This window comes from Coregonus clupeaformis, chromosome 17, assembly GCF_020615455.1.
Source record: "Coregonus clupeaformis isolate EN_2021a chromosome 17, ASM2061545v1, whole genome shotgun sequence".
Taxonomy (NCBI): domain Eukaryota; kingdom Metazoa; phylum Chordata; class Actinopteri; order Salmoniformes; family Salmonidae; genus Coregonus; species Coregonus clupeaformis.
This window is the reverse complement of record NC_059208.1, coordinates 19,570,761-19,584,045: the sequence shown is the minus strand read 5'-3', so window position 1 is coordinate 19,584,045 and position 13,285 is coordinate 19,570,761. Positions and strand designations below refer to the sequence as shown.

At 42.8% G+C, this 13,285-nt stretch overlaps 1 protein-coding gene across 2 annotated transcripts; it reads left to right on the top strand.

The window, feature by feature from the left end:
* Window positions 1–8,693: 8,693 nt before the first annotated feature.
* LOC121585411 (zinc finger protein 615) lies at window positions 8,694–11,875 on the top strand. Of its 2 annotated transcripts, none has more exons than XM_041901759.1 (2): window positions 8,694–8,964; window positions 10,531–11,875. In XM_041901759.1, the coding sequence occupies exons 1-2, from the start codon at window positions 8,772–8,774 to the stop codon at window positions 11,295–11,297; spliced, it is 960 nt and encodes a 319-aa protein (XP_041757693.1). In that variant the 5' UTR covers window positions 8,694–8,771; the 3' UTR covers window positions 11,298–11,875. The 2 variants fall into 2 exon arrangements, with proteins under 2 accessions (XP_041757693.1, XP_041757694.1); XM_041901760.1 differs by lacking the exon at window positions 8,694–8,964 and adding an exon at window positions 9,430–9,608.
* Window positions 11,876–13,285: the final 1,410 nt, after the last annotated feature.

Here is a 13,285-nt window from a genome sequence, read left to right as displayed (position 1 = left end):
TCTTCATATGACAATGATTGAAAAGGATTTGCCAGTAGATTGTCGACTTGATTCATGATGATGACTGCTAGCTTGCTAGCTAAGATTTTGAAAGTATGACGTTGACGTGATCAGTCCAATCAAAGCTACGGTAGATATAACGTGATTTGATGTCAGTTTATCTGTGGCCAATGAACTTGAGCCTTCTTGGATGGGTACTTCTAATGTAACTCTATGGCAGCAACCGAGGGGCTTGAATTTGAGCTCTACAGGTAGATTTTGCGATGACGTAGTGTCCCCATAATTGACAGAACACTGAGCCAATCACGGCGCAACTAGAGAACATTACCAACCCCTACGCTCTGTATTTTCCACTGGCTGCCCCACCACCACAGAAAGCACTGAGCTAGGCTGAAACACCTGCATTTTGGAGCTGCCTTACTCAAGAAAGCAAAAAAGAGACCATGTTTGCATGCAGCTTTATTAACTCAACGATTTTTTTTTTTTTTTTTACATTGTTTGCAAACTGATATGTGACAGGTATTAATGCCAAAATAACATGCAAAACAGGCAACAACAAAAAAAATGATATACAGTGCCTTCGGAAAGTATTCAGATCCCTTGACTTTTTCCACATTTTGTTGGTTACAGCCTTATTCTAAAATTGATTTTAAAAAAATGTTACTCATCAATCTACACCCAGTACCCCATAATGATCAAGCAAAAACAGATTTTTAGAAATTTTTGCTAATTTTTAAAATAAAATATACATTTACATAAGTATTCAGACCCTTTACTCAGTACTTTGTTGAAGCACCTTTGGCAGCGATTACAGCCTCAAGTCTTCTTGGGTATGACACTACAAGCTTGGCACACCTGTATTTGGGGAGTTTCTCCCATTCTTCTCTGCAGATCCTCTCAAGCTATGTCAGGTTGGATGGGGAGCGTCGCTGCACAGCTATTTTCAGGTCTCTCCAGAGATATTCGGTCAGGTTTAAGTCCGGGCTCTGGCTGGGCCACTCAAGAACATTCAGAGACTTGTCCCGAAGCCACTCTTGCGTTGTCTTGCCTGTGTGGTTAGGGTCATTGTCTTTTTGGAAGGTGAACCTTCGCCCCAGTCTGAGGTCTGGAGCAGGTTTTAATCAAGGATCTCTCTGTACTTGCCTCGATCCTGACTAGTCTCCCAGTCCCTGTCGCTGAAAAACATCCCAACAGCATGATTCTGCCACCACCATGCTTCACCGTAGGGATGGTGCCAGGTTTCCTCCAGACGTGATGCTTGGCATTCAGGCCAAAGAGTTCAATCTTGGTTTCATCAGACCAGAGAATCTTGTTTCTCATGGTCTGAGAGTCTTTAGGTGCCTTTTGGCAAACTCCAAGCTGGCTGTCATGTGCCTTTTACTGAGAAGTGGCTTCCGTCTGGCCACTACCATAAAGGCCTGATTGGTGGAGTGCTGCAGAGATGGTTGTCCTTCTGGAAGGTTCTCCCATCTCCACAGAGGAACTCTAGAGCTCTGTCAGAGTGACCATAGGGTTCTTGGTCACCTCCCTGACCAAGGCTCTCTTATTTTATTTTATTTTTTTTCTCCCCGATTGCTCAGTTTGGTCGGGCAGCCAGCTCTAGGAAAAGTCTTGGTCGTTCCAAACTTCTTCCATTTAAAAATGATGGAGGCCACTGTTTTCCTGGGGACCTTCAATGCTGCAGACATTTTTTGGTACCCTTCCCCTGATCTGTGCCTCGACACAATCCAATCTCGGAGCTCTACAGACAATTCCTTCGACCTCATAGCTTGGTTTTTGCTCTGAAATGCACAGTCAACTGTGGGACCTTATATAGACAGGTGTGTGCCTTTGCAAATCATGTCCAATCAATTGAATTTACCACAGGTGGACTCCAATCATGTTGTAGAAACATCTCAAGGTTGATCAATGGAAACAGGACGCACCTGAGCTCAATTTCGAGTCTCATAGTAAAGGGTCTGAGTACTTATGTAAATAAGATATTTCTGTTTTTAATTTTTAATAAATTTGCAAAAATGTCTAAAAACTTGTTTTCGCTTTGTCATTATGGGGCATTGTGTGTAGATTGCTGAGGATTTTTTTCCCCATATATATATATAATCCATTTTAGAATAAGGCTGTAAGGTAATTTATTTTGCAAAAGTCAAGGGGTCTGAATACTTTCTCAAAGGCACTGTATATATATTATTTGCTAAACAGGTGAGGCTCACCACTGATCGTAGGTATGTTCTGAAGGTCAGGTCTTTTTACATTTTACATTTTAGTCAATTTAGCAGACGCTCTTATCCAGAGCGACTTACAGTTAGTGAATGCATAGATGTTTTTTTCTTTTCCATAAAAAGTATTAAACCTAAATTCTGATTGGTTGGCCTACCTGGGGGCGATCCATCAGTTGAATTATCTATAGTAATGCTAAAGTCCCCTGCTATCAATAATAACGAATTGAGAAATGTAAATAACCAATGAAGTATATGTTTCTCTACGGATTCAAGCTACTCTGCATTGTCACGTTTGCCAAATATCGTTCTACCACTGTGACTTCCAGAAGTTGGCATCAGCAGAAATTGAGTGCGACTCTTGAAAAAAAAAAACATCTGTTCGAAGTTGTTGCGCAAATAAAAATAAGGCTTTGCGCTTCACATTGTTTCGTAACCCCCAGACCTTTGCATTTTCATCACAGTTTCTAAACCCAGAGGGCGCAACATTGCAAGACTTCCGGGAACACTTGCGAAGCAGACCACATATTATCCATTATATTGACCTGGTCCCGTTTCCCAAAAGCATTTTAAGGTAAGGTAATCTTAGAACCACAGGGTTCTAACGATTAATTTAGCCTTAAGATGCTTTTGGGAAACCGGGCCCAGATACTCTTGTGGCCGGTCTAACAATGAAAAGGCGGGACACGTGTGAACAACAAGCACAGCGGTTTCCACTAGTTACCACAGCCACAAAGTCAAAACGGTCCATACTGTAAAAATTCCTGAAAACAAAAATTTGGTTTTTGATTTTCATTTAAGGTTAGGGTTGGACATAAGGTTATCAGTGTGGTTAAGGTTATGTTTAAAATCATATTTTAAGAAGATACATTGTAGAAATAGGCGGGGTTTATGACTTTTTGGCTGTGGTAACTAGTGTCGACCAGGCACAACTCCGATATGAAGTGTTTTTCTCCAAGTTGCCGGGATGTCAGGTGTCCTACTTATATCAGTACACACATAGCAACCTAATCATTACGGGACTTCTATTCCATTAAATAAGCCACACGTAGCAAATAAGACATTCATTATTTTGTTAACCAAATTCGACACTCTCTCATTGATCTCCATACAAAAACTCCTTGCTTGATTAGCGGAAAAAACACCACCTAAAATCAAATTCAATCTTATTTGTCACATGCTCCTAATACAACATGTGTAGACCTTATCATGAAATACTTACTTACAAGCCCTTAACCAACAATGCAGTTCAAGAAATAGAGTTAAGAAAATATTGACAAAATACAATAAAATGTAACACAATAAAATAACAATAACGATGCTATATACAGGGGGTACCAGTACAGTCAATGTGCGGGAGTACAGGTTAGTCGAGGTAATATATACATGTAGGTAAGGGTAAAATGACTATGCATAGATAATAAACATATAGGGCTACGACGGTTAGGGCTGGTCTCTCTCAGGGTAGGACTGGTCCGGTTAGGGCTGGTCTCTCTCAGGCTAGGACTGGTTAGGGCTGGTCTCTCAGGCTAGGACTGGTCCGGTTAGGGCTGGTCTCTCAGGCTAGGACTGGTCCGGTTAGGGCTGGTCTCTCTCAGGCTAGGACCGGTCCGGTTAGGGCTGGTCTCTCAGGCTAGGACTGGTCCGGTTAGGGCTGGTCTCTCTCAGGCTAGGACTGGTCAGGTTAGGGCTGGTCTCTCTCAGGCTAGGACTGGTCCGGTTAGGGCTGGTCTCTTTCAGGCTAGGACTGGTCCGGTTAGGGCTGGTCTCTCTCAGGCTACACCAGACTCACTCATATAAACATCACGTCACTGAAACAGAGGTACAGCCCTGCTTGCAGTGGAATGTGGAAGGTGCCAGTAGTCACTTTAATTTCACCATACAGGTTTATATTTATGAGACAATAATCTATAAGTGGTGTCAGGGTCCTGGGTTGGTTCTGTGTAGGATTTCACACTCATTTATGCAAGCGACTTTGATGGCTAATTTCTCTAAACAGGGGAAAAAAACATCACAAAATTCAGTAAGAATACATTACATAGTATGGATAAAGAATACTCCAAGCCACAGCTTCATACTACTTGTCAAACATAGAGAACTGATACTGTATCCTGGCCTTTGGGGTGGGCTTAGTGTGGGGGTTGGGGGGGTTGGTGGGTGGGTGGCTTTTGACCATTTATTTGGATTCCTCATGTCTTCGACATTGTTAAGAAGAGGTATGGTCCAAATTGAGGAAGTTGTGCCTGTTGTTCACGTGCATATCTGCCCTCTCATTGGCTAGAATGGTCCCACCTGATCTTGCCTCCTAGCGACTAACTTCCATTTTTGAAGACATTTATTTTCATTGTTAGAGCGGCCACCTGAGTATCTGGTCAATATAATGGGTAATCTGTGACTACAGTAAAACCTAACTAGCAGATGGTAACTGGCTAATGTGATGCTCCATTAGCAGTTACAGGTAAGTTTATACAAGACGCCACCATAGACGCGGTGCGACTCGAGTTTGGCCATCAGGTGGAAGACGGTGTCTCCTCTCTCTGGTCAGTCTCACCTGAGGAAAGAAAGGAGAGAGCAAAGACCGTGAGAGGCAGACCCTCTTCTGTTCTCTCCCTCCCTCCGCTGAGACTAATGCCATGTTCAAGACAACTGGGAACTCAGGTTAGCATGGGGCGTATGGGTTAGGGTTAGTATGGGGATTATGGGTTAGGGTTAGTATGGGGCGTATGGGTTAGGGTTGGTATGGGGATTATGGGTTAGGGTTAGTATGAGGATTATGGGTTAGGGTTAGTATGGGGCGTATGGGTTAGGGTTGGTATGGGGATTATGGGTTAGGGTTAGTATGGGGCGTATGGGTTAGGGTTAGTATGGGGATTATGGGTTAGGGTTAGTATGAGGATTATGGGTTAGGGTTAGTATGGGTTAGGGTTAGTATGGGGCGTATGGGTTAGGGTTGGTATGGGGATTATGGGTTAGGGTTAGTATGGGGCGTATGGGTTAGGGTTGGTATGGGGATTATGGGTTAGGGTTAGTATGGGGCGTATGGGTTAGGGTTAGTATGGGGATTATGGGTTAGGGTTAGTATGGGGATTATGGGTTAGGGTTAGTATGGGGATTATGGGTTAGTATGGGGCGTATGGGTTAGGGTTAGTATGGGGATTATGGGTTAGGGTTAGTATGGGGATTATGGGTTAGGGTTAGTATGGGTATTATGGGTTTGGGTTAGTATGGGGATTATGGGTTAGGGTTAGTATGGGGATTATGGGTTAGGGTTAGTTTGGGGATTTTGGGTTAGGGTTAGTATGGGGATTATGGGTTAGGGTTAGTTTGGGGATTATGGGTTAGGGTTGGTTTGGGGATTATGGGTTAGGGTTAGTATGGGGATTATGGGTTAGGGTTTAGTATGGGGATTATGGGTTAGGGTTAGTATGGGGATTATGGGTTAGGGCTAGTTTGGGGATTTTGGGTTAGGGTTAGTATGGGGATTATGGGTTAGGTTTAGTATGGGGATTATGGGTTTGGGTTAGTATGGGGCGTATGGGTTAGGGTTAGTATGGGGATTATGGGTTAGGGTTAGTTTGGGGATTATGGGTTAGGGTTAGTATGGGGCGTATGGGTTAGGGTTAGTTTGGGGATTATGGGTTAGGGTTAGTTTGGGGATTATGGGTTTGGGTTAGTATGGAGCGTACGGGTTAGGGTTAGTATGTGGATTATGGGTTAGGGTTAGTATGGGGATTATGGGTTAGGGTTAGTATGGGGATTATGGGTTAGGGTTAGTATGGGGATTATGGGTTTGGGTTAGTATGGGGATTATGGGTTAAGGTTAGTATGGGGATTATGGGTTAGGGTTAGTTTGGGGATTATGGGTTAGGGTTAGTATGGGGATTATGGGTTAGGGTTAGTATGGCGCGTATAGGTTAGGGTTAGTATGTGGATTATGGGTTAGGGTTAGTATGGGGATTATGGGTTAGGGTTAGTATGGGGATTATGGGTTTGGGTTAGTATGGGGCGTATGGGTTAGGGTTAGTATGGGGCGTATAGGTTAGGGTTAGTTTGGGGATTATTGGTTAGGGTTAGTTTGGGGATTATGGGTTAGGGTTAGTATGGGGATTATGGGTTATGTTAGTTTGGGGATTATGGGTTAGGGTTAGTATGGGGCATATGGGTTAGGGATAGTATTTGGTGTATGGGTTAGGGTTAGTATAGGGTGAGAGTCAGTACGGTATACTAGATACCTTTCTTCTCTGGTCATGGGCAGAAGTTGGTGTTGCAGGCCTGAGACATGGGAGGCTTCAGGTGGAGAGCACACCCTGAGGAGGGCTTCCCCTGGACCAGACAGTGGAGCGCCTGCACCCCCTGCACCCCCTGCACCCCCCCACCACAGACACTGTGCACTGGACAGAACAGGCTAAATAACTAGCATGATGCACAGAGCAACTCTAATACATTCTGGTAGTGTTAAATAAAGGTTTAAACTACAACATTCTGGTAGTGTTGAATAAAGGTTTAAACTACAACATTCTAGTGGAATTGAATAAAAGTATAAAGGTATGTTGGTATACCTGAGACCTGGGGGAGGAGGACCAGTCGGGCCGGGGGAGGGGGAAAGTGAGGGGCAGGCTGTGCGGGGTCTGGATCTGGGTCTGACAGACTACAGCCTCTCTGCAGCTCCACCCAGGGCTTTGCCACATTTACATTTTAGTCATTTAGCAGATGCTCTTATCCAGAGCAACTTACAGTTTTTTAGTGAGTGCATACATTATCATACTGCCCCCCCGTGGGAATCGAACCCACAACCCTGGCGTTGCCACATGGTGTCACTTAGGCGCCAGCTCTCTATACTTCCCTGTTACATCCTTCTCTGTACACTTAATTAAGCTTGTCTGGAAGCCCTTCCCACAGGTTACAGAACACTGGAGAGAGAGAGAGCGAGAGAGAGAGAGAGAGAGAGAGAGAGAGAGAGAGAGAGAGAGAGAGAGAGAGAGAGAGAGAGAACACAATTAGACCCAACCAAATCATAAGAAAACAAAAAGAGAATTACTTGACACATTGGAAAGAATTAACAAAAAAACCCAGAGCAAACTAGAATGCTATTTGGCTCTAAACAGAGAGTACACAGTGGCAGAATACCTGACCACTGTGACTGACCCAAACTTAAGGAAAGCTTTGACTATGTACAGACTCAGTGAGCATAGCCTTGCTACTGAGAAAGGCCGCCGTAAGCAGACCTGGCTCTCAAGAGAAGACAGGCTATGTGCACACTGCCCACAAAATGAGGTGGAAACTGAGCTGCACTTCCTAACCTCCTGCCAAATGTATGACCATATTAGAGACACATATTTCCCTCAGATTACAGAGATCCACAAAGAATTCAAAAACAAACCCAATTTTGATAAACTCCCTTATCTACTGGGTGAAAAACCACAGTGTGCCATCACAGCAGCAAGATTTGTGACCTTGTTGCCACAAGAAAAGGGCAACCAGTGAAGAACAAACGCCATTGTAAATACAACCCATATTTATGTTTATTTATTTTCCCATTTGTACTTTAACTATTTGCACATTGTTACAACACTGTATATATACATAATATGACATTTGAAATGTCTTTATTCTTTTGGAACTTCTGAGTGTAATGTTTACTGTTAATATTTATTGTTTATTTCACTTTTGTTTATTATCTACTTCACTTGCTTTGGCAATGTTAACATACGTTTCCCATGCCAATAAAGCCCTTAAATTGAAATTGAATTGAGAGAGCAACTATTTGGAACAAATATTTCATTAGTAAATTTTTACCGGTAATGATTTAATTGATTAGACTACTATGAAGATTTGATGTTATGATGTTACCAGTTAAATAGTGACAGGTAGAGATGAACCACTGGACCTTGCATTGTTTGGGGTTAGGGTTATGACAGGGTTAGGGTTATGACAGTGTTTGGGTAGGGGGTTAGTGGTCAGTGCGTACGTCTTGCCAGGTGGAAATGAACCACTGGATCTTACGTTGTTTGGGACAGAGTTTGAGGAGGCAGGGCTCCTGGCAGCTGGGTCTCTGCTGGGAGGAACAGGAGCTGTCTGGCAGGATGTGTTGCTGTTGCTGAGCTATGGTGCTGTTGCTGGGGTTGGTGCTGTTACACTGCGGAGAACACAGCAACATAGACAGCATCATGTCATCAACACTAGCAAGCATCTAAATGTCAGTAAAATCACAGTGCACAGAGAGTAGCTGCCATCTTTACCACTATAAAACATTTCCCACTCCACTTGTATTGTGTGCCAGCTAATAATACAGTAAATTGTACTGAAATGTTTCTGTTAAAATAATGATTTAATCTATTTTAATCACGTATTGTATAATAATATCAGCCATTGCTTACAATTTTACGATATTACTGTCTCTATTTTATATAATTTTCAGACGAGTGCTTTTATTTTGAAGGCCAAAACTGGAAGTGACGTTGGCTATACTTCCTGTTTTCTAAACGCACAGAATACACGAACAAGGCTAGCTAGTAAACTATCTTTAGCTGATCACTACGAAGTATACAGTTTAAAATGTCTAAAATAAAGCTATTGAGGGCGTTTTTCAACCAGAGATTAGCAGCTGCTGCCGAAGAGATATTCGGGGTCGTTGAAAAAACGATAGCAGAGTATCAGGACGAAATATCCCGCTGGGAGGAGAAGAACAACCGCCTACAGAAGCTGATTGATATCACTATTAAACCTGAAATAAAGTTGTATAGAGCAGGTTTGTGAGTTAATTACTAGCTATGTTTGACTTTTCGAACTTTGTGAGACGTTGGCATTGTTAGTAGGTAGCTAAGGTTGAGAGTTAGCTACCTGTTTAGCTGCAAGACGTCTCCTGCCATGGACCAGGCAGGGCCCTTATCCACAAATCATCTCAGAGTAGGAGTTCTGATCTAGGATCAGTTTTGCCATAATAAGATTATATGGACAGATCCTAGATCAGTACTGCGACTCTGATGCTTTGTGGAGATGTGTCCAGAGCTAAGCATAGCTTGCTCTAGGTTTTGGAAACAAGGAACCTATCTTCTATATCAGCGAGAAATAATTAGCAAAAAGCAAAAGGTTCAATAGTGTACCACAGTATGAGTCATACAACCTAGCAGTCAAACAAGGAAATGGTTCCAATCGTTTTTCCACCATTCATTTTTCCCATAGGGGATTTTAGAAACACTTAAAATTAGGGCTGTGTTTCATGTAGGTTTACCTTGGAGTGACGTTTTGATAACCATGTAAATCTCTCTAGGACAATATAACTTGTCAATATATTTGCCCGTATTTACCCCCCAAATGAAATGCTAATGTGGCTATCATTAAGAACTACAAATGCCATGATGATCTGGACGAGACTACCGAATCGAGGCAAAGGTAAGAATCTCTGGATTAACTGTTGGCTAAATGTAGTAATGAATAGATTACCTACATTTCTTTCAATTGACAATTCTGTGAACTGTCTTGTGCAAGTTTTAAATTGACACAATATCTGTTAGCAAAGGTGTCAGCTAGAGATGACCTGCAGGAGCTTGCAGGGATTTGTAGTCTTGCATAATAATATAATAATAATATGACATTTAGCAGACGCTTTTATCCAAAGCGACTTACAGTCATGCGTGCATACATTTTTACGTATGGGTGGTCCCGGGGATCGAACCCACTACCCTGGCGTTACAAGCGCCATGCTCTACCAATTGAGCTACAGAGGACCTGCATGATGTCTACTTTGATGCTAATTAGCATTTTTTAATCTGAGAGTAAATAGAGCTGAATATATTGATAAAAGTCACCTTGTCCTAGAGAGATTTACACGGTTATCAAAACGTCACGCCAGGGTAAGCCTACACGAAACACAGCCCTTATTTTAAGTGTTTCTAAAATCCCCTATGGGAAAAATGAATGGTGGAAAAATGATTGGAACCATTTCCCTGTTTGACCGCTAGGTTTTATGGGTATTATGACACCTCCACCGTGGGGCTCTATTACTACACACCTTTATAAGGTTAGTGTTCCCACACAGCCATATCTCCATGTTAGAACGGTGTTTACAGAAGACAGATGTGTGTAATGGAAGGCTGCCAGAAACATGTCATTGAAAAATACTGCCAGCTGCAACGGATAAAGCTGTTAAAACAGTGTACATTAAGTATATATTTTACATTTGTGAAATGGTTCTGATGTGGTATGAAATGGTTCTGATGTGATATGAAAGGGCTCTATGTATTTAGAACCGATTCACATTTCAATGGAGTATCTGGCTGTTTTGGCTGCCAGTCATGTGCTTCCTTCCTTTCAGACACCCAGCTACAGCTGCAGCAGCAGCTCCCAGCCTGTGAAGATCAGGTTCCCTCTGAGCAGCAGGAGTGGAGCCCCAGTCTGGGACAGGAGGATCCACAGCCCATACACATTAAAGAGGAACAGCAGGAACTCTGGACCAGTCTGGGGGAAGGTCAGGAGTCTGATACCACAGAGTTCATATTCACTTCTGCTTGTCTGCAAAGTGACCGTAATCAGGACCCAGCTCAGCCCTCACATCTCTACCAGATGCAGAGTACCAGCACATCATATGAACAGTTGAAAAGAGAAACTAGAGAGGACCATCAACTATTAGAGACACCCAGTGCTTCTCAGCCTGTCTCTGCAGTGACTAGAGAGGACCATCAACTATTAGAGACACCCAGTGCTTCTCAGCCTGTCTCTGCAGTAGTGAAGTCGACCCGTCCTAGTTCTCCCTCTAAGAGTCGCTGTAAGGTGTGTGGAAAGATGTTTGTCATGAAAAGCTATTTCTTTAAACATGTGAGAATGCACACCAAGATGAGAGAACGTGTCTGTGGGGTATGTGGAAAACAGGTTGAGTTAGATACTATAAAAGATCACATCCAAGCTCACATTGATGCTCAGTTTACTTGTCAGTTCTGTAGTAAATGTTTCACTAATAATAATGCTCTGAGGTTACACATGCGGAGCCACAAAGGAGAGAAGCCCTACCAGTGTACTGTCTGGCAGAGGGTTTGCAGGAGGAACCAATCTAACCAATCACACGAGGATCCACACAGGGTATAAACACCACCGCTGTACTGAGTGTGGAAGAAGGTGTTTCTCTGTCCTTGCTCATCTCCAGACACACATGATGATCCACACAGGGGAGAGAAGCCCTACCAGTGTACTGTCTGGGGTAAAGGGTTTAGTGTGAGCTGCAACCTGACGCAGCACGTAATGAGCCACACAGGCTCATTACGTGCCTTTCTGACTGTCAGAAAGGATTCATCACCATGTTCAGGCTGAGGAGACATCAGATCGCTGTTCACATGCAGGGACAAATGTTATTCTGTAATGAGCAACAGATATAAAAGCATGCAGGCCTTGAAACACACATTAGAGTACACAGAGAGACAGTGATGACGAGCCCTGACGTCAGACACACAGAGAGAGAAACACTAGCTTCCACCTGTGAGAGGAGACTTCTTGGTGAATAAGACATGACTGAACTGCTGGACTTGAGAGTTAACAGAGAAATTACTAGACCATATCTTCTGAGCAACAGGAGTCCCTGATCATTAGTTAGAACAGGGGTTCTCAAACTTCTCAAATCTTGTTCATATACTGTCATCTGTTGTTGAGAATAAAACATATTGTTCATATACTGTCATCTGTATTGTCACATTTGCTTAATGTTGCTAGTCTCTCACTATTTCAGCTTTTTTTTTGGGGGGGAATAAAATGTATTGTTATACTGTAATCTGTAATGTGTCATGTCTGATAATGTCGCTTTGGGGATGTTTCACTTTGTTGTTGTGGTACAATGAAAATAAATGTCTTCAAAAATGGAAGGCAGTCGGGAGGATGCAAGATCAGGTGGGACCATTCTAGCCAATGAGAGGGCAGATATGCACGTGAACAACAGGCACAACTCCGATATAAAGTGTTTTTCCTCAAAGTTGCTGGGATGTCACATGTCCTACTTATATCAGTACACTCCTAACAACCTAATCATTACCAAACGTCTATTCCATTAAACAAGCCACACGTAGTAAATAAACCATACATTTTTTTGCTAACCAAATTCGACACTCGTTGACCTCCATACAAAATCTCCTCGCCCTGTGAGTGAAAAACACGTTTAAAAAAGCCACCTACTGGAGAAGACAGATTTTGGGCCCAGTTATCCCTCTGGATCCGCCTCTTCCTCTATTCTAGTTTAGATCCCAGTAATATAGATGATTTACTAAACTAGGTTTAACTGTTGTAGGCTACCGTTGGTCAATGGCCATGCACACTTTGTCATGCTGTTCTTCATTGCGTTCAAATTCATGAAGTTTGTCTCAATGAATTCAGCATATCAACTTGACCATAATACGTCAACGTGTAGGCCATAGCAAAAAGTGTATGCTATAACAAACAGTGAGCTATAACAAACAGTGAGCTATAACAAACAGTGAGCTATAACAAGCAGTGAGCTATAACAAACAGTGAGCTATTACAAGCAGTGAGCTATAACAAGCAGTGAGCTATAACAAGCAGTGAGCTATAACAAACAGTGAGCTATAACAAACAGTGAGCTATAACAAACAGTGAGCTATAACAAACAGTGAGCTATAACAAGCAGTGAGCTATAACAAACAGTGAGCTATAACAAGCAGTATAGATACTATACTATAACGTCTTGTGGGCAGTTGGGCTCCAACATGCAGCCAGATTAGAGAATGCGGTATCAGCTAGCCCTACTCATGTTTAAGAGGCTGATAAATCAACAACAAAAGGACTTCAAACCCAAGAATCCTTGAAAACACTTGATTTATTCACGTTGCTTCGTACTAGGAACACATCCCTGTTCAACAAACATTTAATTTCTCCAGTCAGAACTATGACCTTTTTAAAGCCCTTTTAGAACGCATGATGCTCTGATCTCACAGACCAGGGAGTTTTCTGTCTGGTCTGTCTGTCTGCCGGTCTGGTCTGTCTGGTCTGTCTGTCGGCCTGCCTGTCTGTCTGCCTGTCTGTCTGGTCTGTCTGTCTGCCGGTCTGGTCTGTCTGGTCTGTCTGTCGGCCTG